Source organism: Pteronotus mesoamericanus, unplaced genomic scaffold (genome assembly GCF_021234165.1).
Source record: "Pteronotus mesoamericanus isolate MK-2021 breed Mesoamerican mustached bat unplaced genomic scaffold, CSHL_Meso_final contig_182, whole genome shotgun sequence".
NCBI lineage: Eukaryota > Metazoa > Chordata > Mammalia > Chiroptera > Mormoopidae > Pteronotus > Pteronotus mesoamericanus.
In genome coordinates this window covers 6141688-6166862 of record NW_026555078.1, presented here as the reverse complement: position 1 = coordinate 6166862, position 25175 = coordinate 6141688, and the positions used below count along the sequence as shown (strand labels likewise).

Sequence of the window (25175 nt, the reverse complement as noted above, 5' to 3'; positions counted from 1 at the left end):
CTCTAAGATTTCCAGGCCCAAATCCCAGCTTCAGCTGGGCCTGGCCGGGTGGCTGTGGAAAAGCTGTGTAAATTGTCAGCACCTAAGTTTCCTCATTAGTCAAATTTCCCTCAGATGTTGCGGCTCCTTGGGCTCCGTCCTAGGCGCTCTCTTTCTTCCTCTCTGCGAGTCACAGGCCAAGTAGTCTCACGCCCTCCTGCACCGTCAGCCACCACCCACAGGCTGCTGCCCCCGACCCAGGCCCGGCCTCCAGACGCCCAGCCCCACGCTCAGGGGCCGCTCTTGCTGAATGCACCCAGGTCTCCCCATCTCAGTGTGGCGGCCCAGGCGCGCATCCCCCTCCCCTGTGTCTGATCCTCTCCGGAGAGGACGCCCCGCCCTTCCAGGCACCAGAACCAGGTGTCTGAGGGTCAGCCTGGCACCTCCCAGTTCCCCCGCCGGCCCCCGGCCCCGGCGCCCAGGCGGCCCTCTCCGCGTCCCCTGTCCAGGACCGTCCGTGTGCTGCCAGCTGAGTCTTCGTGCCGCGGGGCCCCCGCCCACAGTATCCCCCACCCACAGTATCCCCCACGGCCTCCGGAGGAATCCCTCCAGGAGGCAAACCTGGTCACGTTACTTTCTTTATTTCCAACATTATCTTGAAAAATTTCAAACCTGAAGAAAGGTAGAAAGGCTAATGTAATCAACATCACCTACAATTAATAACTGTTAACATTTTTCATATTTGCTTTATCTATGGGGGGGGCGAGGGTTAGCATTTTAAAGTAAATTATAGGCACTGTATAATTTCACTCCTAATATTTGAGCAGGAATCTAAAAAAATAAGGATGTTTTCTCATATAACCAGCCAACTGTATCACACCTAACAAAGCCACTAGCGCCCCATTCTCACTTACTACCTGGCCTGCGTTCAGCGTTCAGACTTCCCCCGACTTCCCCTGTTGTCCCGCGCGTGTCTCCGACAGCTGGTGGTTAAACTCCATCTGTCCTCCAGCTGTGGAAGAGTCCGCATCTCCGCGCAGCTGCTGAACCCGGACCCCCAGCTCACGTGTCCTGTGAGGGCTTTTCTATCCCCCACCCCTGAGAACAGACCGCCCGCGCCCTGCACATCTGTCTATCAGAGCGCCCATGACTTACACGTATTATACACGCTAGGTCTCTTCTCGACTTTCAGGACTTGAGAGGAGCAGCAAGCTCATGTTCTCAGGGTCCGGCCCAGTATCTGGCACAAAACTAGGCACCACGCACCTTACATGCACCATCTCACTGGATCCTCACCACAGCTGCTAAGAGCCAGCCTGCTGGCTAAACAGTGACCGAACGCGATGCTGGAGAAAAGGCTGGAACACTGCCCCGCATGGGGGCAGGTGCTCACACATTCGGTCCTTTCCTGCTTCCCAAGCCTTTGGGGGACCAGCCAGTCGATGTTCTGAAAGGCTGGAAAAGGAGCAAAACCTACACAGGTATTTCCAGAGGCAGGTGCTCCATGAACACCCAGCAGAGGAGGGAAGGCGGAGAGCAGACTGTAGGAGGGGACAGGGCCCTGCCCCCGCAGAGGACCCAGTGGGAAGTGAAGAGGCGGACTAACTATGGGGTGGGGGGTGGCGGAGTCCGCTGCCAGGGCAAAGTGCCCCGGGAGCCAGGGCGGGGAAGTACCCACCAAGGGGCTCTCGCAGAGCCTTCCTGAAGCTCTTGGGGACCGGCACTTTCTGGACGCTGGGGCCCAGACGGGAGAGCTGGTGGCGGGGCACCCAGACTCTGGTTTGTTCTCTCCCGGGAGGCTGCCGAGGCCCCAGGGAAGCGTGTGAGGGGCAGGGCTCCTCCGGACCCTGGGTGCTGCCGCTGCTCTCACCCGATGGAGCCTCTGCACACCTGCATCTTCCTCTTCGGGCAGCAGCAGCCATGCTCTTGCCAACCCCTCTCCAGAGCGGCTTCGGTGGCTCTGTACGGTGGGGCGGGGGCGGGGGGGTGGCGACGGCCTTGGCTCTAAGTCAAGACCTTCCCAGAGCCTGAGAGTTTGAGACCTGGTGATTCTGGGTACCTTTGTCATTGGAATGTTTGTCATTCCTTCCTCCTAAGCAAGCCTTCACTCCCCCTTCCTTGGTAGCAGGAGGGGTGCCAAAGGCCAACCTGGAAGCCCTCCTGCACCCAGCGGGGCTCAAAACCAGGGCTGACACTGGCAATCTAGGGATACCTCGGGCTGGGGGCAGCTGTGGGAAGGGGCGCTGCACAGCCTGGAGGGAGAGGCCTGTCCAGGTAAGAAGCCAGAGGGGAGACCAAGACTTACTCCAGCTGGGCGCGAAAGAGAAAGGAGGCAAGCTCAGGATGTGCTGCTTGACCTCAGGACACAGAGTGGGACCCTCCAACCCCTTCGATCCCCAAAGACGAGGAACTGCCGCTGCCCCCCACTGGTGCCAGGGCAGAGCTTTCCAGGACCAGGGCCCGCTGTGGAGTCAGAGCTTATCGGTGCACACGTGGATCGGACAAGAGACCCAAGCCGGGAGCAGTAACTGCGGCAAAGCAGGAAGGCAGTGGGAGCGAAATGTCAGATTGTACTGGAATGATGGGGCAGAATTTCTAAGAATAAATGATTTGCACAGAGCACGTCAGATTTCAAATAATTCTAGATCATAATTACTAACGAGACACTGAGCGCACTGCCTATAATTAGTCATCTAAGACTCTGACACAGAAAACAGAAACAAACACCGATTCATTTCTTCCTTAAGCTGCAGCAGAGGAGCACCTAGTGACACGGCTGGTACTTCGCCGCCTGCCCAGGGGCTGTGCTGCTCCTGGGTCTGAGATTTCCGTCCGCGGGGAAGCAGCGGTGGCCGGTGCCACCGCGCCCTGGCCAGCACTGAGACGATGCTGCAGGGGTGGGAGGAATCCAGAAACCAAGCAGAAAACATCTGCAGAGACTGTCCTTGCACCAAATGACGCTGTTTGGGGCCGGGGCACTGGCTTTGGGGGAGGGGTTGGCAGGGACACAGGCTGTAGCCACAGGGGGTCAAGTGGATGTACAGCAGCTGCTCCCCAGTCCCTGGCGACACTCCTTTTGCTCCAAGGAGGACACACATGCCCAGCAATCAGAGGGTGTTTTAAGCTAAAAATATGCAGTTCCGGAAGGGTATGAAGGTACAGCTTGCCTCCTAGAAAACCTTTCATCTACCTGGTTCTTCCTTCCTACCCCCCCCCCCCCCCCCCCCGGGGTTTCTAATATGCCTCTTACTCAGATGCCCTCTCCCCGGGATCACCCTCTGACCTCAGCTGCAGTGGGCTCACTCCTGGCTTGTTCCTGCTACCGCTGTCCTCTCTGCCCTGAGGGGCTGCAGAAACCGCGGAAGCCCAGAAAGGGCGGTGTGCCCCTCCACCCTCGCCCCAGGAGAGCCCCTCCCTCGAAGCTGGCTGTGAACGCAAAGGCGTCTTGGTGCTGTGGGAACAAGGGAGCTGCTTTCATCTGGGTTCAGGGCAGCAGAGTCACCAACAAGGGACATGTCCCTGAGGAGAGAAGACTGGGGCAGGGGTGGGAGGGGACTGACTGAAATGCCACCTTGCGCATCCTTCTGACCTGAGTGCACTTTGAGTGTCTGGTTTCTGTTTTGGTTTTTTTTTAACCAGGAAGTGATGTTTAATGATATTTGTTTGATACATGGGGGTGGGACAACCAGGTAGCGTGAGGCCAGGGGTGACAAGCTCCCTCCTTTCCTGGCACTGCCAAGGCCCGAGGCTGTCCCTTCTTGGCTCGTCTGTAACCACAGGACACTGGCGGGAGGTTCTGGTCTAAAGGGACAGTGACCTGTGGGAGAGCATGGTGCCCTGGGAAGGGACTGCTGCCTGGAGGTGCACAGCCCAACCCTGGGCAAGGGCCACGTCGACCTGCCTGCCTCGGTGCCCCCGCTCCACGGGGTGGCCAGCTCAGCCCCCCAGGACCCTGCTTCTGGGTCAGGCCTTGGGGCCTGGCATCAGCTCAGAGAGTGGGCGCCTCTGGGGAGGGGAGGGAGAGAGGGAGAGAGGGAGAGTGCACGCACACAGGGTCGGACCCAAGAAAGGCGCCATTCTTTATAACCGGCCCTATTGATTCCCGGCCTGGAACGAGGCCTCTCATGGGCGTGGTTAGTATGAGTCAGTGTCCGGAGGGTGATCCTCTCTGACCAGGCACCTGGTCCGCAGGCAGCTGCTGCCCCTGTGGACAGGGAGCGGGCAGTCCGGGGACACCCCGGGAAAGACCACCGTAGGCTCCAGCAGGGCCTCCTGGACCCCGTTCCTGAGAGTCTCTGGTCTAAGGATGGTGACCGTGACACTCCCCAAATGGGGCACAGGATCTGACAAGGAAGAATGTGCTGAGGGACAAGAGGACAGAGTGTCTCAACTGGAGGGGGGTGGTCACTGAGCAGGAGGCTGCGCTCCGACCTTCTGCCATGTTTGGCCCCTGGGATGGGCGCTCCAGGTTGGCCCGGGGACCTGGCCGTGCCAAGAACACCTGGCGGGACCCCTGACTGATAGCCCAACACGCCCTCTCTGAGACCCGGCCTGTGACACACTGAGACCCTGCGGTGCTGGAAGGTTCTCTTCATAGGTGCTGACTGGTCCTCCTGGGAAGCCATGTGGCTGCGCCCTCCAGTCCCCCTGACACCACCTCCTGCACGCGTGGCCAGGAGGGACCACGCCAAGGCCAGGCCAATGAGGGCCTGTGCACAAAGAAACAGTTAGCCTGACTATTCAAAAACTGCGTGTTCCGAGGATATCTGCTCAAAGTCTCTTCAAGGGAAACAGCATCCAGTGCTTGGGGGGCTTCATTTGTAAAAAAGGAATACGAACCGCTCTCAAGTTCAAGTTCCTTTCTAGTAGTTGTTCTCCATTTCTCCCTCCTCTACCCCCCTTGCCCACCTGCCACCTGTGGTCTCCCTAGACCACTGTGCAGTCTTGGGCATGGCACCTTCCCCAAGGAGCAGGCGGACAGACCGTGAATCGGCAAGTCCATGTTGGTTCAACAAGTGCTTCAATGGCAGGGAGTCAGAGGGGAGGGAAGGTGACATCTGAGCCAGGCTCCAGGATGGCTCTGCCGGTCCTGCTACCCAGGCTGGGGGCCGCCCCCAGCTGGCCCCAGGGCCCCGGCCTGGCCGGGCTGGCCTCCCCTGAGCCCACGCAGAAGAGATGCTTTCGGTGTCTACCTGACAAGCCAGGCCAGGGGGAGCCTCCACCGATTCCTTTCAACCTCGACTGCCTGGGCTCCGGCCTCCACAGGAACAGTCAGAAAGTCATACTTACGAGCAAAAGTACTATGCTTTTGCCCAACCGTGTGCCACGAGTGATCTATTATTTCAGCCCCTCTAAAGCTCAAATTTGGTCATCCTCCATCAGAAGGAAGCCACACCCGTGGTGAGCTCATTTAGAAAGGAGATGTCTCGCTCACTGTCTGAAAAGATGCAGGTGGGCTTCCGCCACAGGTGCGACCTAAATTACGGCGGGTGATGGCACGGCTCAGCACGGCCAGGGAGAGAACGATGGTGGCTGGTGGCGTTCATGGCTGGGGTTGGCCCGGAGTGGGGGCTCTGCGGGGGGCGGGGGGGCCCAGCGCGCAGCTCGCACTCACTCATCCACCCTGAACACTAATGCCCTGGGAGGCGCGGTTACTGCCCCCATTGCGCAGCTGGGCAAATGGAAGCACAGAGAAGTTGAGGACCTCATCTCCAGCCCCACAGTCACGAAAGGACAAAGCTGGGACGTGCCCCCAGGCAGGCTGGCTCCTGTGCTGCGCCCTTAACCTCTGTGCTGCCCTGTCATTCGAGCTGAGGCTCTTCAGTGACCCTGCTGCCACCCGGTCTCAGTACCTGCCAGTCCGGTGCTGCTCCTAACTTGCAGTGGGACCTGGGACAAGTCGCCGCGAGCAGTTTTCCCATCAGTAAAAAAGGAAATTCTCCATTTCACCTCATATAGTGAGGACAAACACGTCAGATAGTGACACAGGAGGTTTTGAACTTCTTTGTAGAGGTTAAAATTATATTCATGCCAGGAACGGATCATTCTTAAAAGGGCCTCGAGCTATCAAAGGAACTAAGATGCAGTGCGCAGCGTTAGAAGGAGGGAGAGGGGTGCAATGAAGAGGAACGGCCCAGGCACCCGCTAGAACGCACCGCTGTTTGACTGGCACCAAGAGCCTGACCCCCGCTACAGCAAGAGCGGACGTCCAAGGGATTCGGGTCTGTGCGCGTTCCAAGGAGCGCCGCCAGCAAGCGCGCAGACGCACAGGAAGGGCGGACATCTCAACATTTCCGAAGTCTTTCTTCAAAGAAAAGGATTGTTCTTAATTTTAAAAGCATTTTTTCATCCTGAGAGAAAATAAAATGCAATTAATAGATGAAAGAGCCTTCTCACTAGACTACGGTCAAGTGTCGTTTCCTGCCAAGCACTGTGTCCACAGAGAGAAAACAGATACTTCGGATGAAAGACGTCCACTTCTAAAGATCAGCATTGGAAAGGGGAGGGGTATCTCGATTCTATTTTGTTAGCTTAATTGTACCTGGGTCTTGTCTAGAGTGGTGGCAGGGATCAAAGGCCTCTTCAAGGCTGGTTTTTCCGAGGGAAGGATGTATAACCCTGTCCTGTCTGCGCCCTGGGCCACCGGCAGCCCCAGAGCCGCCAAACCAGACTGATGGGTACATCAGACAGACGCACAGATACTAGTCTCCGGCTTCGTCTCTCTTCCAACAGAGGCGCAAATTGGAAAACATGCTCTTAACTAATAAAATATGAGCCAGAAGCAATGTTGCCCAAATCTCATTTAGAGAGATGGACGCTTTAAAAGACGGGAGAGAGAAAAACAGCAAAGTTCTGTAAGTGAGCAGTGCAGGCTGCCCTCGGCAAGCCAGGGCGCGCCTCCTCCCCCAGCCCAAACCCTCCCTGCCCGCCTCTGGCCCGTCATGCCCGCTGCCGTCTCGTCCCACAGTAAACACGGCCTGTACACGCGGAGAGCGCTGAAGGAAGCTCAGCCTCCTTCTCAGGGCAATGCTGTTGGCGAGCTTGTTGTGACGCATCAGCAGGATCCAGCATCAGAATCAAATGGTAGAGGCGTTAAAACAACCTAAAGTGTAGGAACAACTCCCAAGACATGTTCCCTGCACTGCACATGTCCCCCCAAACCCCCAGCCATGCTGCCGGCCTTCAGGCAGCTCATTAATAAAACACACTTCGCAAACAGCTTCGCCACTGTCTCTGCAGTCTTTGCTGCTAACGTGCGCCCTTGGAACAGAGCCCCAACACCGCTTCTGAAGTTTTCACACTGGATGTCAGGTTTCTAATGTTTCAGAAAACATAAGATGGTGGGGAAAGGCCCCAAAGACGGCCTGCGTGTGAAGCCCGTAGCCTGGGGCCGTCTTGACCAAACTCAGGGGTTTTCATGTCTTACCATCGTCCATTGACAGGAGACAAACAAGCAGGTCTGGGCCCATCATGCTCCAAGCAGAGAGCTCATTCTGTGATTCGATTGGCCCCTTAGGGTAACCTCAACACTGAGCAGCTTCACTGCGGGCTCCTTTCTGCAACCCACATCCTGCGCTCCCCATCCCCCTCCGGCTGGGGCAGGCAGGTCTCCGCCGCGCTCCCTGGGTGGGCTGCCTGGGCCTAACCCATCGCCTACAATGTCTTTCCTCTTGATCACTGATCATTGTCCCTTTTCTTCAGGGAGCTCCACCAACGGGGTGGGACTCACCCCGTCCCCAGTCTTCCAGCCACCCTCCTGTGCACGATGGTGGCTCTCTTCCCTTTCCTGGCCCCCCACCCTGCCTTGGGGACATCACCATTCAAGGGGATGATGGCCCCTTAGTGTGTTGAATCTCTACTTTCCCGCCTCTCGCATCAGCTCCGGGGTACCCTTGTGTCTGCTGTACTAGGCCCACTTTAGGGGAACGCCACCCCTCAGGTCCATGCGCCAGTCCTGCTGGGGGGTCAGCTGTGGGGGGCCTCCGGCTCACAGGGAGACGTCTGCCGCCCCTCTTCCCATGCTTCTCTGGGCCCTGTCCCCTTCACTGCTGCCTCGGGCACGTCTGCCTCCCTCCCTCCACGAGCTGTCCACGCTGCTAAGCCCCGATGACCCCACCATCTGCTTTTGTTCCACACCTTCCTCAACCTGTCAGCTGAAGGGGGGCGGGGAGACTGGAGCATCGGGTTCGTACCCCGGAGGAGGAGTTTATTTCTCAGCAATGCTTTTCCCTCCCAGGGAAAAAGCCACTGTCACCAGGCCCTCTTATCAACTCCCCTCCGCACAACCTTCTTCGCTCCCTTCCGTGCCCTCCTCTCTCCTCCCTTCACATCTCACACTTTGCCCTCAGAAGCCCAGGCTGACGTTATCAGAGGACAAGTAGATGTCCCTGTTTGCAGAGCCTGTGCCTGTCCTGGTAACTCTGGCCTCGGCTACCCCGAGTCTCCGTGTCTGTCCTCGGCTGGGGCAGCGCCGCCCAGGGATGCTGCGCTCCTTGCCCTGCGTCCCCAGGGAGCCCCATGTCCCTCCCTCCCCCACTCCAGGTCACAGAGAAACCGGTGGCAAAAAGGTTGCTCTCTGCTGCATTAATTCATCTTGGATACTGAGAGCTAAAGGCTTTTAAACATAGCACGCGAATGTATGTAAATTTATACACTTGTGCAAAAACGATATGAAAATATGCCTTCAGATTTTCTGGAAAAAGTCTCATCAGTCTATGAATTTCTCCCCTTGTCAACAGTGCTTTGTGATTCCTTATCTCTTCAGCTCACTGCGCCCCACACCCACCCACACTCAGCTGGGGGCCTCTCGTGCCTTGTGCTAACTCATTATTAAACACATCATTTCTCTCCTCCCTTCTCTCTATATGTGAATTTAAATACTTACATGAAGGCGAAAACTGTTAGAAAATTGTCAATTTTCATTGGGGTTTAATTTACATTTCTCTCGTCAAGTCTGACCTTCTACTAACTTTAATGACTAGCATTTGCCTCTAAGTCACTCCTGCTTTTAAACAATGTTAATGTGCTTGCATTTCTGCTTTAGGCGTAGCTGTCCTCCAGGCTGCGCCGGGCAACCTGGCACACGCCGAAGCCCCTCACAGCCCTGGGCGTGAACAAGGACCGTTCTTTATGGAACGAGCCTGCACTTCTGACCGTTCACTGCCGTCCCCATGAGCCACCTGGTCTCCACCTGCGGCAGACGCGGGGCTTCCTTCCTTCGCAGCCACGCCTCTGACCATCCCTCCTGCTCCCCTCCTCCCCCATGGGCACCTGTGACCACGCAGACACACTCCCCTCCTCCGGGGTTTTCGATGAACCACAATTGGTCCCTGCGGCTCCTTCCCCTGGAACCTCCTTGGCTGGTTCTTTGGTGGTCTCCGGGCTCACGTTCTTCAAATGCCTTCTAGCCTTGACCTTCAGAGCCTTGCCCTGACCTGGGGGACCTCCATGCCCGCCTCCCTTTGCCATGTAAGTCTAGGGCCCTGGCTCTTCCCTAGGCCTGGGCCTGGTAAAAAAAAAAAAGGCAGCTTCTGACCTCGCTGCGGGGCCCCTTCCCCACACTCAGGGGCTGACAGACCAGGGTGGAGTCCACAGGGGCTGGGCAGGATCTTCTGTGAGTCAGGGAGAGATTTTCAGTTCCCATGCTTAATGTGTGCCTGGTGCTCACATCATCCCCACTCTCATAGCTGAGGAGACCGAGGCACAAGGAAGGTGAGTGACTTCCTAAGGACCTAACACTACTAGTGAGTGAAGGAACTGGGACTCCAGCACAGGCCAAGGTGGCCTGGGGCCCCCTCCTGGGCCACCTTCTGCCCTTCCTCCATCCAAAGCTGGAAAACCCAGCTTCCCCGTGTAGCTGGCGGGCTGGGGGGCTGGGGGGGCAGAAGCAGGGGCTGCGAGGGCTGGAGCTCCGGGGCTGTCCCTCCACGGGGCAGGATGCGAGTCCACGGGCCAGCGTGCGCTGCTCCCGAGGTCGCCAGGAAGGAGCACACCCCTGCTCCTGCCCAGAGCCGCCTTACGGGAGTTAACGCTGATCCTGGTCACTGGGCCACTTTGGGCTGTGAGACTCTAAACTCCCCCAAATTTGCACGCTAGTGGGTCTCTGCCGGCCTCCGGCCTGGACACTTTTTGAATATACCGGGATGCACTGAGAACACTCTTAGGAGTTTATCATTATTACTATTTTCTCCTGGCGAGGCCTCCAAAGCAGCAGATGCCTCTGAGCCAGAGGAGGCCCGGCCGCGGTCCACGATCTGGCTGGCGAGGCCACGGTCACCGGGCCCTCACTCACCAGCCTCCCGTGCCGGGCCCGCTGCAGCGGCTCCTTTCTCAAAGGAGAGCGCCTGGCATTTGTGAGGGGGCTCGGGTGTCCTGATGAGCTCCAGAGGTGAAACAGGAAACTCTCCTGGTGCGATTTTCCTACGATCTTTTGTCTCGTGTGTTCCCCTTGGGGATGGAGAAGAAATACTACCCTGAATAATTCATAGGCCCCAGGGTGGAAACATGCTGCCTCTTTTTAATAAAAAGGCTGGGTGCAAGGCATTGATTCGCCTCTTCTGCAACACTCTAGAGAGAGCATGGAGGCCCCCCAAACTCCTCCAAATGCCTCTTCCAACAGTGAGGCAACAATTAAGGTGTTTGTAATCAAACCAACTAGCAGTGTTTGGATAATGTGTAACATTATAAAGCTGTATTGAGCTACGAAATGCTCATAAAGGGAAGTGGAAAAAAGTAAGTAGCTGTAATTATTATAGAGTCTGATTTATTTTTAAAACTGAAAATGACTGTTGTCAGATTTCTGTTGAATGAGCACCTCTTAGGTGCCAGGAACGCTGCTAGGTCTGTCATGTGGACCATCTCACTCAGCTCTCACCAATGGCCCGGTTCACAGAGCCACTGAGGCTCCTGGAGGGCCAGCAGCGAGCCCCGGGTCGGGGGCGGGGGGAGGGGGGTCTGACCTGGAAGCACACACCCTTCCCGTGGTGCCCGGAGCTCAGGCTTCCTCTCCGTGTAGCTGTGTCATTATGAGAAACGGCAAGAGAAGGGAGGCTTGGGGATCCTTCAGACAACACTTACTAGTTACAAAACCATATCCTCTTAACACCTGACAGAAACTCACTGCTGATCTAGCTGAATATTTTCATTTCACAGAAAGGAAACGGTGCAGAGAGCTTACGGGCTTTTCCCAACATTAAAGAGCAAGTCAACGACACGCCGGGGCCGGCACTCTGTCCCTGGACTTCTTGTCCAGTGTTCACTCCTCCGTGTCACACGCCCCTGGTTATGGACCCTGGGCTCCCACGGGCGGCGACACAGAGGGCACCTCCACTTCATGACAAGGCTTTCCTTTCCTGTGGTTCATTAAATCACACATGTCCCTCCGCTAAGAACGAAACAAGGACTCAGAGCCTCAGCCTGGCACGCAGACCCGGAGAAGGCGGCACGGCTTTGCCGCAGCTCCGCGGACCTGGTTAACGCCTGCCTGTGGTTCCAACTCTTACGGAAACGTAAGAGCAGACCCATGGCTCCAGCAGCGACGCTCAGGGCGTGTTCTTAGTAGGACAGACCCCCTCAGGGTGGTCCGTCTGCTCCCCGACCTGCAGAAACGGAGGCAGCCAAGTGGCCAACCCCGAGACGAGGGATAGGGGAGCAGGGTTCGCCCCAGGCTCCGGGCCCGGCCATCCAGGGGCGACTGTGCATACCTCTGCAGGGCCAGCGCCCACACCCTGCGGCCACTGCAGCGACTTACCTGGGTCCTATGGGTGCGACGGGTCCCGCCCCTCCCCTGCTCTGAGAGGCCGACAGGGTGCCCCTCCCAGCCAGCGGTCTTGGAGACCAGCCGGAGTCCCGGCTCCCTCGGGGTGAGAGAGCTCACAGTCTGTAAAGTGCTCTGGCTTTTGTACTAAAGTCTCCTCGGGGGGTGGGCACCCCATCAAGTTGGCCTCTTAAAGCAGCGCAGAGACCAAGGTGACAGAGATAGTGCCGAGGGCCACAAGAATGGATTTGTTAAATCCAAAGCCACAGGGTGGCTTGGACTGGTGGCCAGGGGACCGTGGCCTGAAACTCCCCCGCCACACAGGACCGCCGGGCTGGGTCAGGCCACTCAGGCTGTGCCCTGCAGGCCCCCCGGGGCTCCGCGGACACCGAGGACGGCAGGCACGGTGCCCACTGGCTAAGTGCCTCTGGCCTTTGGAACCTGAATAGGCCTGAGGGTCATGAGCTACTTGCTGCTTCAAGGGGCGCCCCATTCTTGGACGGGGCTCCTGCTGCCTCAGACTCACCAGTCGCTGCATGCTCTTCACGTGGGTGGGGCTGATGGATAAGGCTTCTTCGTACCACCGCCGGGCTTCGTCGACGTTCCCTCGGAGCTCGGCCACCTGGCCACGCATGTACAGGACGTTGTGGGACATCGGGAAGAGGTTGGCAGCTTCCTGGGTGCAGGCCGTGGCTTCTGCAGGCTTCCCGATGCCAATGTAGACCTCAGCTGCGGGGAAGAGGGCAGAGGCAGGTGATGCCGCCTTCGGGGACCTCCAGGGGCCCCGCGGGCCGCTGTGACCCTGGCCGGGGCCGTTTCCATACCCACCCCAAGAACCTGGCAAGGGCCCACCGAGGGTCCGGCGCCAGCCAAGCCCCCGCCCGGGTGGCAACAACTGCGGGCTGACAGTGCTTCGTGCCCCTGTTGCAGAGAACTTGAGTCACTCTCCCTGTGGGCCTTGAAGGGGACACATGTCATCGCCATGAGGGGAGTGAGGCCTGCGTGGGTCCCCCCCCACTTCCAGGGTGCCCACCCTCAGGGGCGAGCAAACAGGAGGCGCACGGCCCCTCCCAGGGCGACTGCCGCCGGTTCTCCTGATGACGCCGGGAGGTGTGACAAGGGCAGCCACACGGGGCTTAGATGTCTGTGGGCATGAAAGAGCATGGCTGCTCCGTCAGGGCCAGGGGCCGTGGCCGCGCCCAGGAGACCGTTGGCTGTGTCTGTCACCCATGCCCTGAGAAAACCAAGCTGTGGCTTTCAAAAAAGCAGGAAAATGGCTTTTCCTCCAGCCTCAGGCCTCCCCAAAGGGGTCAGCCCCTTCCTCATCCATCTGGGCCTTGGCTCTGGGCCTCCACCCCGGTAGTTACTTACATACATATTAACGTGCTGTGTAGAATACAATGCACATGAAAACAGACATAGAAGAATAACATAATAAAAAGAAATAGAAAAGTTCTACTATTTTCCTCACGATCCTAATGTGGTGTGTCCTGGAGGTGGGCCTCCTCAAGTGCCTCGCCTCCCACCATCTGTCCCCCGGCTGCTGCCAGACCAGCCCCCAGGGCAGGGCTCTGGGCGGGTGGTCCCCCTGCAGAAAAGCACTCCCTCCTTACGGTTCTTCCTGCTGCTCCCCACCTGGCCCTGCTCGCTCCGTCCCTGTACCAACTGACAGGTTTCTCTTGTCTCATTACTGTCCCTCTAGAACGTGAGCTGTCCGTCCCACATGCTGTTCGCTGCCGTGTCTCCGGTGACTAGAACAGTGCAAGGCGCACAGCTGGTGCTCAGGAAATAGTTGCGAATGAATGAATGAATAAATGAGTAACAGTGACAATAGTAACTAGCATTCAGGAAACAGGGGCTTTGTGCCGAGAGGTGCTCTCATTTCTCCTTTTATCTGCACAATGATCCTATAGGCACTGTTATTTTCCCCACTATACACATGAGGAAACTGAGGCACAGACCGGCCGAGTAACTTGTCCCAGGTCCCAGGGCAGACTAAGGGCACAGCCTGGCCTGGGGCGGGCACTCTTGGCCTCTACAGAGGACGGCGCTGCCCCTGCACCAGAGTAACGCCCAGACCCCGTGCCCCGCCCCTGGAGCCCTCGGGGACGCCTCCCCCACCCTCACTGAAGTGTGTCCCCACATCTCTCGCACAGTGGGCGCTGCTGTGCCCCTGCACCTTTGGTTCACTTTCTGGTGATGCCGCCCTTCCGCCCACCCCGCAGCCCCCTTCAAGGCCTAGCTCAATTGCCACTGTCCCTGGGTGCCACCTCTGGTCCCACCCCTCCCCTCAGGGGGGGCCCAGCCTCTGCGCCTCCCTGTGGCTGTGTCCCCAGCGGGTTTTGTCAGGGGTCTGGGGTCCGCTCCTGACAGCAGGCTCTGCTGCAGATACATCCTTCTACAGCCCCACCTCCAGCTTCCAGCGCGGAGCCGGAAAAAGCCCAGGTGGCGTCACAGGGTTGTGGTCAGCGCTGACGTGGCCGACTTTCTGACCTCGACCGGCCTGCGTGGCCCCTCTCCCCAGCACCCTCAGCTCCCTGGTGCCACATTCACGTTGAGCTGACTCCTTAGGCCACGGGGAAGCCCTGCAGGATGCGGTCTCTCTGGGGCGCAGGCCTACCCTGCACCCCCGCCTGTGGCTGTCAGGTCCTCTGTCCGTCAGCCCTCCCGGGGCAGCAGCACAGAGAGGACGGGCTGGCCGGGGACCTGGGGAGGAGAGGCTGGAGTGCCGCTCAGACACGGAAACCCAGGCCGTTCGAACACAGCCCCCGGAGCCCTGGAGGTGGCTGAGCCGGCAGCACGCCTGCCTCACACAGTGCAGAGGCTCCGTGGGCCCGGGACTTGCCAGCACGTGCTGCACACGGGGCTCTGCAGGAACAGAGACGGCAGGACCCGTCCTTTGGTTTGGGCCCAGGCAAAGCCTGCCCGCTGCGGGGGATGAGCACCTGCCTTACGCGACAGCAGGGCCGCCCGTTGCCTTTCAGTAACACGACTCTCCAGGCTCTTGCCAGAAAGCCTCGGACACGCAGCCCCTGCGGGTCTGAGCTGCCTGCGCACGGCGGCCACTTGGGAGGACCGTGCAGAACGGTCCTCCTGCTGTGCGCCTGCCCCTGACGCGCTTCTACTGTGGGGGTGAGTTGATGTGCATTTCCAAGGTCCCAGGGGCCTAGGGCTGTCCGCGGGTGGTAAGACACACCGGGCCTCTCCTTCCAGATAGATCACTAGGGACTTTTTAAACAGGCCAACTTGAGAGAGTGGGGACTAAATGCTTCCAGAATTTTCATACCAGGATTCAAGGCTGGGGGAGCCTAACACCCACGACGACAATGTGCATGCAAGTCCTGTTCTATGAGGGTCCCCTGAGACCAAGGATCTCCCTGACACCGCATCTCCCCAGCCCCAGCTCTGAGCGATCACTCCCGTCCTGTGATGAGGAAATGGAAGACAGGGCTGAGCCGAGATGCGATCAGAAAGGGGAGAACGGGCTGCTCTTCAGCGGCATGGAAGGTGCAGGAGGAGACCCGTTACTGGTGAGGCTGGCACTCGAGGCAGACAGGGCGGACCGAGGCCTGGGTTGCTCCCGAGAGCCTCATCGTAGGTTCACATGGAAGGACACAGGATGCGATGCCCCACAGCGATTTGCAAGCCATTTTCCCCAGGGGAGCCCCCTTTTGCCAAAGAGATCTTAGGAGTGGGCAGCGCCCTGGCTGGTGTGGCTCAGTGGGTTGGGTTTCATCCTGTGAACCGAATGGTTGCCAGTTTGATTCCCGGTCAGCGCACATGCCTGGGTTGCAGGCCAGGTCCCTGGTTGGGGGTGTGCAGGAGGCAAACGATCAATGTTTCTCTCCCTCTCTCCCTCCTTTCCCCTCTCCCTAAAGTTAAATAAAGAAACTCTTTAAAAATAAAGAGTGGACAGTTTGCCTCCCTCTTGGCTGGGTCCCCTCTCTTGGCCTTGGAGGCACTGTTGGGGGCCCCAGGGTCCTAGGGCACACGGATTGGAAGCCACAGGGTCATGAGAACATTGAGGACTTGGTCCCTGCACTGTAGCCTCGTGTGTGGCCTTGGGCAAGGCGGTCAGCTTCCCTGGGCCTGCTCACCGGCCACAGGGGCCTGGGGCCTGATGCTGGCCCGCATCGCTCCGCGGGCAGCGGCAAGGACCCACCGGGAGGTGGGAGCCTGCAGCGCAGAGGGGCTGCAAACAATGAGGATTGTGCTTAGGGAAGTCCCACCCCTTTAAGACTGCAGAACGAGGGAACTAAGGGGACAAAACGTAAAATGATGCGAGCCCCACCGCTCTATGCGGCCGAGTCCGCTTGCTTGGGGGCCCCGCTGCTCCATTTTACTAGGGCTCGTTTGAGACCAGGGCTCAGAATACAAGCTCAGCTCGGAGATACTGCGAGCTGGGTGCCGCGCAACTGCAGCAGAGTGAGCATCGCAATAAAGAACAGGTCGCCATAAAGTGAGTCACGTGAACTCTTGAGTTTCCTGGTGCACGTAAAAGTTATGTTTACGCTATATGGTCGTCTTTCAGGATGCAACAGCATTATGTCGAAAAAACCATCTACATACCTTACTTAAAAAGTGCTTTATTGCTAAAAAAAAAAAAGGCTAACCATCACCTGAGCCTGCAGTGAGTCATGATCTTTTTGCTGGTGGAGCGTTTTATCTTCCAACTGTAAAAAGCACAGAATCTGTGAAGCGCAGAGGCGAGGTGTGCCTATAGTTACTCCTCCTTCATGGGAACAGGACATCTTACTGGGCACAATGTCTAAGCCAGAAATCCCCAGGGGCCTTCTTGCCCAGGCACACGCTGGTCGCCCTGGTGTTTACAGTGAGCACGTGCTGCCTGGGGAGCCTGCCTTCCTGGGAGTCCACGGCTCAAATGAGGCCCAACATCTCCCCAGAAGAGGGTTTCACCGATGCCCATCCTGCTCCGCCAGGGTTAGCAGCTCCCTCCTCTGCGTTCCCACCATCAGCCCCGAGAGGCATCATCTTCACCAGGAGACACTCCAACTTGCTTCTTGTTTCTGTTAGGAGCCCACTGGCCACCGCCCCACCACATGCTCCCCCAGGGCCCCGTGAACTGATGCGTGTGGGAGGAGGACTGGCCGCGCCCACGGTGGCCCCTCAGAGCTCTTTGCCCAGCGCCTTGTCCCTTGGCTGTCTGCATTCTCAGTTTGCTCTTTCAGGCGCGACACTGGGCTCCTCCCCCTGCCCCAGGAGGCCAGCAATTTGGGATGGGTGACTTCAACTCAGCCGTGATGCATCAGGGACCCCAACTGTGAGCAAAGTCCAATCACATTCTCGGGTTCAGCCGCCCTAGCAACACAGCTGGGAGCCTGCTCTCCATCGCGTCCTCTGCCTGTTTCTTAATTGGTTGAGAACTCAGGATGTAAAGAGAGGAGTATTATTTATACTTCCTTAAAGCCTCTGAAATATGATCAGTTACTGTCTTTTCCCACTAAAACTATGAGCAACTCCCAGCCACAGGCATCTCTGCATCCCCCAGCACAGGCTCTAGCACTTAGTAGGTGCTCAAGAAAACTCTGTAGATGAATGAACACTGAATGAGGTCAGAGGAGGGCAACCATCTCTACGGCCCAGGACAGCGACCCAAATCAGAGGCTGGGGAAGCAACCTCCAATGGAGTTTCCCTGACCCTTTTACCAGGGGCTAAATGCAAGTTAAAAAGACTACTCAGCAGAGGGCCTGTGAGCTAATGAAGAGATGTAATAACTTGTGGGAAGGAGCTGAAACCCAGAGGGGAGGCGGCTCCGGGGCTTAGAGCCCAGCCAATCAGCTTCCCTCAGGGACACGCCCGGGGGCACTGTCAGGGACCCACCGCAGGGCGGCTCTGAGTGGCTCTCACTGAAGAGGTCACAAGACTAAGAGTCTGTCCTGGTGGCTGTCAGCTGACAGCGAGCCAAAGGTCTGGGGCTGCTCAGGGTCATGGACATTTCTTCCTTGTTCTGAGAGCTCAGACCACACGCTGGCGGCCCCCTTGGGTTTGTCCTTGTCACTGGGTTACTATGAAATGTTGCAAATAAATTCCCTCCTCTGCTGGCAAGCCTTCAGCAGCTCCCTGTTGCAGGTGGATGTAAACTGCACGTTGCTGCTCAGCACTCAGAATTAGGGCCCTGCCACCTCCCCAGCTCCGCCCCTCTCTGTTCCCTTCCCGGTCTCACCTCCCCGCCTCTGCCTGTGCTGTTCCTTCCGCTCCACATGCCTTCCCTGAACTGCCATCTGTGGAAGAGCCACCACTCCGCTCTCGAGGCTCGGCCAGCCCCACCCTGCCCCTCACTTCCCCGGATGCCCTTCAGTAAACCCGCCCTCCAGTGCCCTGCGTGCTCCAGAAGTCCTGCTTCCAGTCTCCCTGCACTACAGTGACCTGCGTGTGTGCCGGCTTGCCCCCTGGCTGCCTCGCTCCTGGAGGGCCGGGGGCAAGCCCGCGCCGCATCTGCATGGCACAGAGGGCTTGCACAGCGGGCTTTCTGAAATTGCTCTTTAAACCAGACTGAAGACGTGATCTGGAAAGGGCTGAGCTATGCCAAGAACCTGAGGACTATTTCTCCCTCAGGTGGAGAGGTACTCCAGGCTGAGGGACTTCGCTCCAAGGTTGAGATGTGGCTCCCGCTCAGCACACCTGGGGCTCGGGGCTGCCCTGCGCAAAGGTGCTGGGCAGAGCGGGGCCAGATCCAGGCTGGGCGCCACATGCTCCTGGCACTGGGCTGCCCTGTCCCAAGGGTGCGAGGAAGCGCTTTTCTTCTCACAATGGTGCCGATAGCTGGCCAAGCTTGCTCCCCGGGGTCCATCTAACCAGAGGGGACAACTTTTTTGAGACTCACACAAAGAAACCGGACGTGTTTCTAAAAGGGCTGAGCACAGTGTGGGTGCCATCACACCTGCCATTCCACCTGAGATCCGGCAGGTGGGGAGGAAGCAAAGACTGGTGTCCCTCAGGACCCCTTCCCAGTGCTCCGAGGCCCAGGGGAGGCCTCCTTCTTACCAGCCCTCACTGGGACTGTCCTTTACTCTTTGGAGACAAAAGTGAGAGGAGTTGGCGATTCTGTTTCCATGTGGCGGCCCTGCCTGAGCGTCTCTGGGCCAGGCCCCAGGCTGAGGCCTGCAGTCCCCGAGGTACGCTGCACAGGGCCTGGCCCTCACTGAGGGCTTGGCCAGGGGCTCGGTGGCGAGACGGGGGCCTCGTTCCCTCGCTGCACTGGCATGTACGTTATCCCCTCCCAGGCCTTGGTCCGGGTGGTCTCTGGGTGCCTCCGCCTTTCCCACAGCCCCTGCCCCCAGCCCCTTGGATGACCTTGACGCATCCTTTTAGGAGAAGACAGAGCCAGCCGAGCGGACCTCCAGCCCTTCGCTGTCTGCCGCCCCATCCCCACTGCCCCCCTCTGCCCCGGGGGGCGAATTCTCTGCCTGTGCCCTGGACCCCACCCGTCTCTTGTCTTCTCGAGCAAGTCCCGCCTTCACACGTCCTCTCTCTTTTCTGGATGACGAGGGTCTCAACCTTGACTGCACCATCCCTGTCAACAATCAGCAGGCTTCAGGGTCCGCCACTCACCCCGCGGTCCCCCCCAGCTACCCCGCCCGTCCCCACTCTGCTCCATAGGATCCTTCTTGCAAGAAATGTGTCCCCACCCTTCTCTCTTTACTCGCCATCCACTCTGCGCCCCACGTCCGTGCGGCTCCATTGTCACCACGGCACAAGCCTGTCCTGTCACAGTCACCAACAACCGCCGTGCGCTGAATCCAACAAATGCTCCTGTCTCCACCTGACTCAGTTTCTCCACAGCATTTCCTACGAGCCGCATCCTACCTGAAAATAGGTATTTGAACAGCTGATAAGTGCCTGCTACCCCCTGGGCACTCACTGCACACTGTCTTGTGTAACTGTCACAACTGTCCTCGTTTTGCAGAGCAGAGCACCAGGGCTCGGAGGGATCAGGAAGAGCATGCCCAGACCGCCCTGCTGTGGACGCCACGCGGCGGCCAGGGCCCCGCTCGTCCCAGCCCAGGGCCCTCGCTTTCCGCTGCAGCATGGGCTCCCCCGAGCCCCGTCGGGGCCACCCCTCGCCTTGCTGACCACTCCCTTCCGCTTCTTTGACCTTTCCTCACCCTCACGAGATTTTAAACGTTGGGGGAGGGGCAGGTCCCTTCTCCAGCCCTCCCCTCCTCCATGGACGCCCTCTTCCTGGTTGTCCTCACCACCCCCCGCCCCGGGCTTCACTCCCCACCCCCATATTCTGTTTCTAGCCTGAACCTAATGTACAGGCTTGGATATCCAGCACCTGCCTGACACTGTCACTTGTACGTTCCCAGGCACCTGACGCTTCCAAGTTCAAACAGGACTCCGTGTCTCTTCCCCGCTGACCCCGCACGTCAGCTCTTCACCCAGGCTTTTTGCCACCGCCAAAAATGGAGCCGCCGGTCACCCACGACTCGTGCCCCAAGCGCAGGGTTCTTCCTTTTCCTTCATCCCCCGCCCCCCACAATCTGACCCATCAACAAGTCCTGTCAGCTCTATGTCCTGTGCCTCCCAGGCCCCCACGCCCCTCCTCCCCACCGAGTCTACGCCTCGCCCCGGCCGCTCCCCTCTCCCACGTGAGCTGTGCCCCTGCCTTTCCTGCCGCTGCTTCTGTCCCCACTTCGCTGCTTCCATTCTCCACACTGCAGGGGAGGGATCTGTAAAAACCTCCGTCTTAGCCCTCCACTCTCCTGCCTGAAGTCCCTCCATCGCTTTTCAATGCTTTTAGGATTAAGTGAAGAGACTGGGCAAGATCCTGCCTCACCGGGGGCCCTGCCATTTCTCTAACACTCAGAGCTCAGGGGCCGCAGGCCGCGGCTCGCGCTGTCCCGGGCCCCCGCTGGCTCCCGCTGCGGGGAGACCGCTGTTAGCAGTTCCTACAGGGCCCCGCTCGGCTCCCTCACGGCTCCTGGCACAATAGGAACAACGTCTCCTGCCCTGTCTCTAATCTGTACACCGTATGGGACGTTGTCTGTCTGCATGACCATTGCACCCCAGAGCGTAGCTCCGACTGTGGCAGGAAAACAGGCACTCAAAGGCGTTGCGTCCAACACCTGAGTGCCACCCTGGGTCGGTGCTCGGGTTCTGGGCCCACCACTCTGGGTGGGGCTGGATTCTGGCCTCTCCACTTGTTAGCCCTGTAACCTTAGGCACGTGACCTGACAGCTGCGTCTCAGTTTCTTCATCTGTAAAATGAGGTGAATAGGTTATTTATGCCCTGTGAGGCTCTCATAAGGACTAAATACTTAAGACATACAAAGTTCATGGGATAACATCTGACACAGGCATAGTCCTTGATAAACGTCAGCGACCTGCGAGTCGTAGACCATTAATTACAACCCACCCCTGGGCAGGAGAAGAGGCAGGTCTGAGAGGCGGGGCTGGCTGACCAGGAATGATGCTGCATCAGGCAGGACCCCTGGGGACCGAGCGTGTTCCCTCCCACAGGCGCTCCCTGTGTGGCGACAACACACCCCCTGCCTGGGAGCTGTCTCCTCGCCAGGGGGCCAGGCCACAGGATTATCCTTCCGCCCGGCCCTGCCGAGGTGGCCTCCTGGTGACTGGGAGGAGCCTGGGAGGGGGAAGAGCGGAGGACCAGGCCAGGCCAGTGGCCAAGGGATTTGCGAGAGTATCTCTGCCTTAAATTCCCAGCAGAAATCAGAAAATCTGATCTTGCACATCTAAGAATAGCTGTTGGTTTCGACTGTGAGAGGTGCCAAAGTGAAAGCTATAATTATTAGTAAGTAACAAGCAGAAATTAACCACCTACTGCAAAGTCATTTTTAGCTGCCATCCCCATGTGGAAATTGAAAGATGAGCACCAAGAAGATGCTTGGCTTGGGAAAGGCTCTGGCTCAACTCTGGATCACCCTGAATGTATGCTTTTCCAATGGTCAACAGGAGGCCTGCATTCTGAAGAAGCTGGGCGGTGATATGTCTTGAGGTGTAATAAGCATCAGATGCCCCACGCAGCCTCCGAACTCCGGCCTTGCGACGCCTGCGGCAGGAGCGCCAGCCTCTGTCTAGCCTGGGGTTCCCTTGTGCAAAATGGAGGGAAGAACCCCCTGACCTTCTCTGTAAGATGATCAGCATACAAACTACATCGGAAGATAGTTGGAACTTTCAGGAAAAGAGGCCACAGGATGGGTAGTTGCTTTCTAAATATCATGAGGCCCAGAGGTCATAAAGAAAAGATTGACAAATGTATTTTTAAAAAACCGGCCAAAAACAGATGAAAAACAGAAACAAAAAAATGGGGAGAAATATTTCTGGCACATATCACGAAAACAAGGCAAGTTTCTGTGACACGTAATAAATGCTTACACATCAAAAAGCAAAGCTCGGTATCGAAGATAAATGGGCGGACGTCACAAACAGACCACTGAAGTTCCGTTTTCACCTATCAGACTGGCAAAGGCCCAGCGGGCCGCTGGTCCCCTGTGTGGCAAGGACGAGAGGAAATGCGCATCCACACACCGCTGGCTGGGATGTCAATGGGTACCGTTTGGTGGACGGCAAAACCTGACACAGTTCATCAAAATGAGAGTCCACACCTTTTGATCCATCCTTTCCACTTTTAGGAGTTTATCTTACAGATGCAGAACAATGCATATAAGGATACGTATTGATGCATTGTCTGTAACAGCAAAATACTAGAAATGATCTCAATGTGAATCAAGGGAGTCCTGGTTAAGTTACAGTAAATTCGCACGATGGGTTTGCACCCCGGAGCTGCTGAAAAGTGTGAGTCAGCGTCCTGCGCTGACAAGCGGTGACCTCCGAGTGTGCAGCATCTCCAGGAGGCGCACAGGCTACGGGGAGTGGGTGCCCGCGGGTGGGGGTGAAGGGCTTGAGATGGGGGGAGCCTTTTCATTCTATGTCTCTTGGGTCTCTTCAATTGTGTGCCAGGTGCATGCGTTATTTATTCAAAAATAATTGAAATAAAATGGTCACATAGGTCCAAACAAACCAGGGGAAAAAAATGCACAACCCATGCAGGACGGCCGCCAGGTATTGTGGCAAAGAGCCTGAGGTACTGGGGTACGAGGCGTCCGTGACAGGAGGACGAGGTTCTGAGGGTGCAGAGGGCACCCAGGACGTCGGCCCCACCTCACAGGGAGGGAGGGACCCTGCACCAAGCATCCCTGGGCCCCCTGTGACTGTGCTCCCCACGGGCCTCTGGCCCGTTCCCTCACAGAACAGATAAAGGTTCAGGTGTCCTATTCACGATCTCTTTGCCATTCAAATGGCCCAGGTCCTCTCTCATACAATCGGGTGGAAATCTGAGGTCATCTCAGAGCGACCTACCTGTAAGCCTCAAACCCGGAGCGAGGCCATGGCCCCCATCCTGTCTTACCCTCAAGTTCACCGGAGAAAACCGCCACGAGAGGAGAGGCCCACGGTCGCCGCAGAACCGCCCTGGCCTTGCGTGCGAGGCCCTGACCTAACGAGTTGCTGCTGAAGCTCACAAACCTCACAGGATTGGGCAGTACTGCTAGAGCTGCTGACGGACGCAGACGTTACCTGGTTTCCAGCAGTTGTCAGAAAGACGGGGGGCACTTTTAGTTTGCCTCTCAGAGCAGTGGAGCTCAGGCCACATGTGCCAAAGCTTCACAGTCCAGTGGGGGCCCTCTGTTCCGTGAATTCCTTTTGAACTGACCTCTACAAAGACTATGTCACTACAGGATATGATTCGAAATCTCGACTCTAGCAAAGTCATTGCTTTGAGTGAACATGGCAGAAATCCTAAAAAGATTCTAATTCGCTCCATTCACCCGTGTTACATATAATGTTCACTCTATGCACATAAGCACTCTGCACATTCTGCCCAGAGTCAGGCAGATATGGCATCTGTTTTCCATAAGTGCAATTTCACCAACGCGTGGAATGTCAGAAGCCACACCTGGTTACGAGCAATGAGAGCTTTCTGTCCGATAGACTATGGCAATGACAAATGCTACACGATTCATGTAAAAGTTCCAGGACAGCTCCAAACTGTTCTTCGGTGTTCTCATAGGCAGCTACAAAGTCTCCTGCCCAGACACCCGGCCGGCCGCGCCATGGGGAACAGAGCCTGGACAACCGAGGAGGGGCAGCCGACCGCCGGGTGAGGCCGTCTTGGGATGCAGTGACTCTCAGGCCATTCACTTTTCCAAGAAATAAGCAAGAGGAGTGATGCCCGTGAGGTCAAGGGGGCTCATTCCAGCCTGGGGGCCTCGCCTGTAGCTCTTCTGGTTTTTCAGCCTGAGGCCCTTTGAAACTAGACTTTGCGGCCAACTGGAGAGACGAGCTTGGCTCCACCCTGGCCCTGCAGGTTCGGCCAGTCTCTCCTGGTGCAACACTAACCCCTACTCCTTTTTATCCTGTTTCCTGCAGTCACTGCTCATAAAGGCTGCTGCATAGGACAGACGCCTGGCAGGGGACTGGGCCTTTTTGAAGGGCAGCAGCGGAGGAGGGCACCGCTGCACACGCTGCCCTGGTGGTCCCCTCTTCGAGGGCCCATGAGAGCCCAGTGCTGCGCAGGGAGAGCAATCAGCACATTCATGAATCATCCCTTGTTTGTACTTCTGTTTAGAATATAATTTTTTAATTTATGGTTGCTGTTATGGCTCAATTAAAGATGCCCACATAGCAGAGGCTGACTGAGCTTCCCTCTATGACGTGCCAAAGCCAGGTACACTCAACCGCGTTTTCATATACAAAGATCCGCCGATAGTGCCAAACAAGGTTGAACATCATACAATTAGCCTTGGCAGAGAAGGAGTAAACAGATGGACAATGGGGGATAATAAGCACCTTCGCAGCCAAATTTGGGCTTTTACCATGCGCCCCGGGAGTCGAGCCTGGGAAGGTCCTGGTAGCTCGGAAGGTCTTGTAGATTGGGTGATAAGGCATGAGGGACAGAAACTACCTTTTATATAAAAACGTAAGTCAACCAACAGCTGTCATTTGTTCGGAATGGGATTCTTGTTGCTAAAATTGCCGGCATGCTGGATTTAATTTTGGGATTTCCAGCTACACAAAAGCAGCCACGTGCGACTCAGGTGGGGCTTTACACCTGCTTCCTGGGCCAGTTCCCACGCCAGCAGGTGTGGTGCCAGCGTCCCTCTGTGGATTGCCAGCAGTGCCATCAGAGCGGGGAGCGGGGACATCAAAAACACTGCCCCTCCCCTGGCTTTGATTGAGATACCTGTGTCATCAGTACGCCTGCCCCTCCCCCAGGGACTCCAAGAATTCACTGCCGGGATGTGCCAGGCACTGTGCTCATCACCCTTAGGAGACAGGTGTCATTAACCCCACTGTACAGAAGAGGAAACTGAGGCTGAGAAGAAGCTATTAACTTAAGTCTATACAGCTGCTGAGTCATAGAGCTGGGACTCCTCCCCACCCTCCCAAGTCTGCAGG

The 25175-nt window shown here is 57.4% G+C and overlaps 1 protein-coding gene across 4 annotated transcripts in view; it reads right to left on the bottom strand.

The window, feature by feature from the left end:
* The window catches only part of TTC7B (tetratricopeptide repeat domain 7B), a 212326-nt gene that overhangs the window by 17338 nt on the left and 169813 nt on the right, over positions 1–25175 (bottom strand). For all 4 annotated transcript variants that reach the window (XM_054567150.1, XM_054567152.1, XM_054567153.1 and 1 more), the window contains one exon: positions 12261–12463. In XM_054567150.1, coding sequence (XP_054423125.1) covers positions 12261–12463 — 203 coding nt within the window. The remainder of the gene's footprint in view (positions 1–12260; positions 12464–25175) is intronic.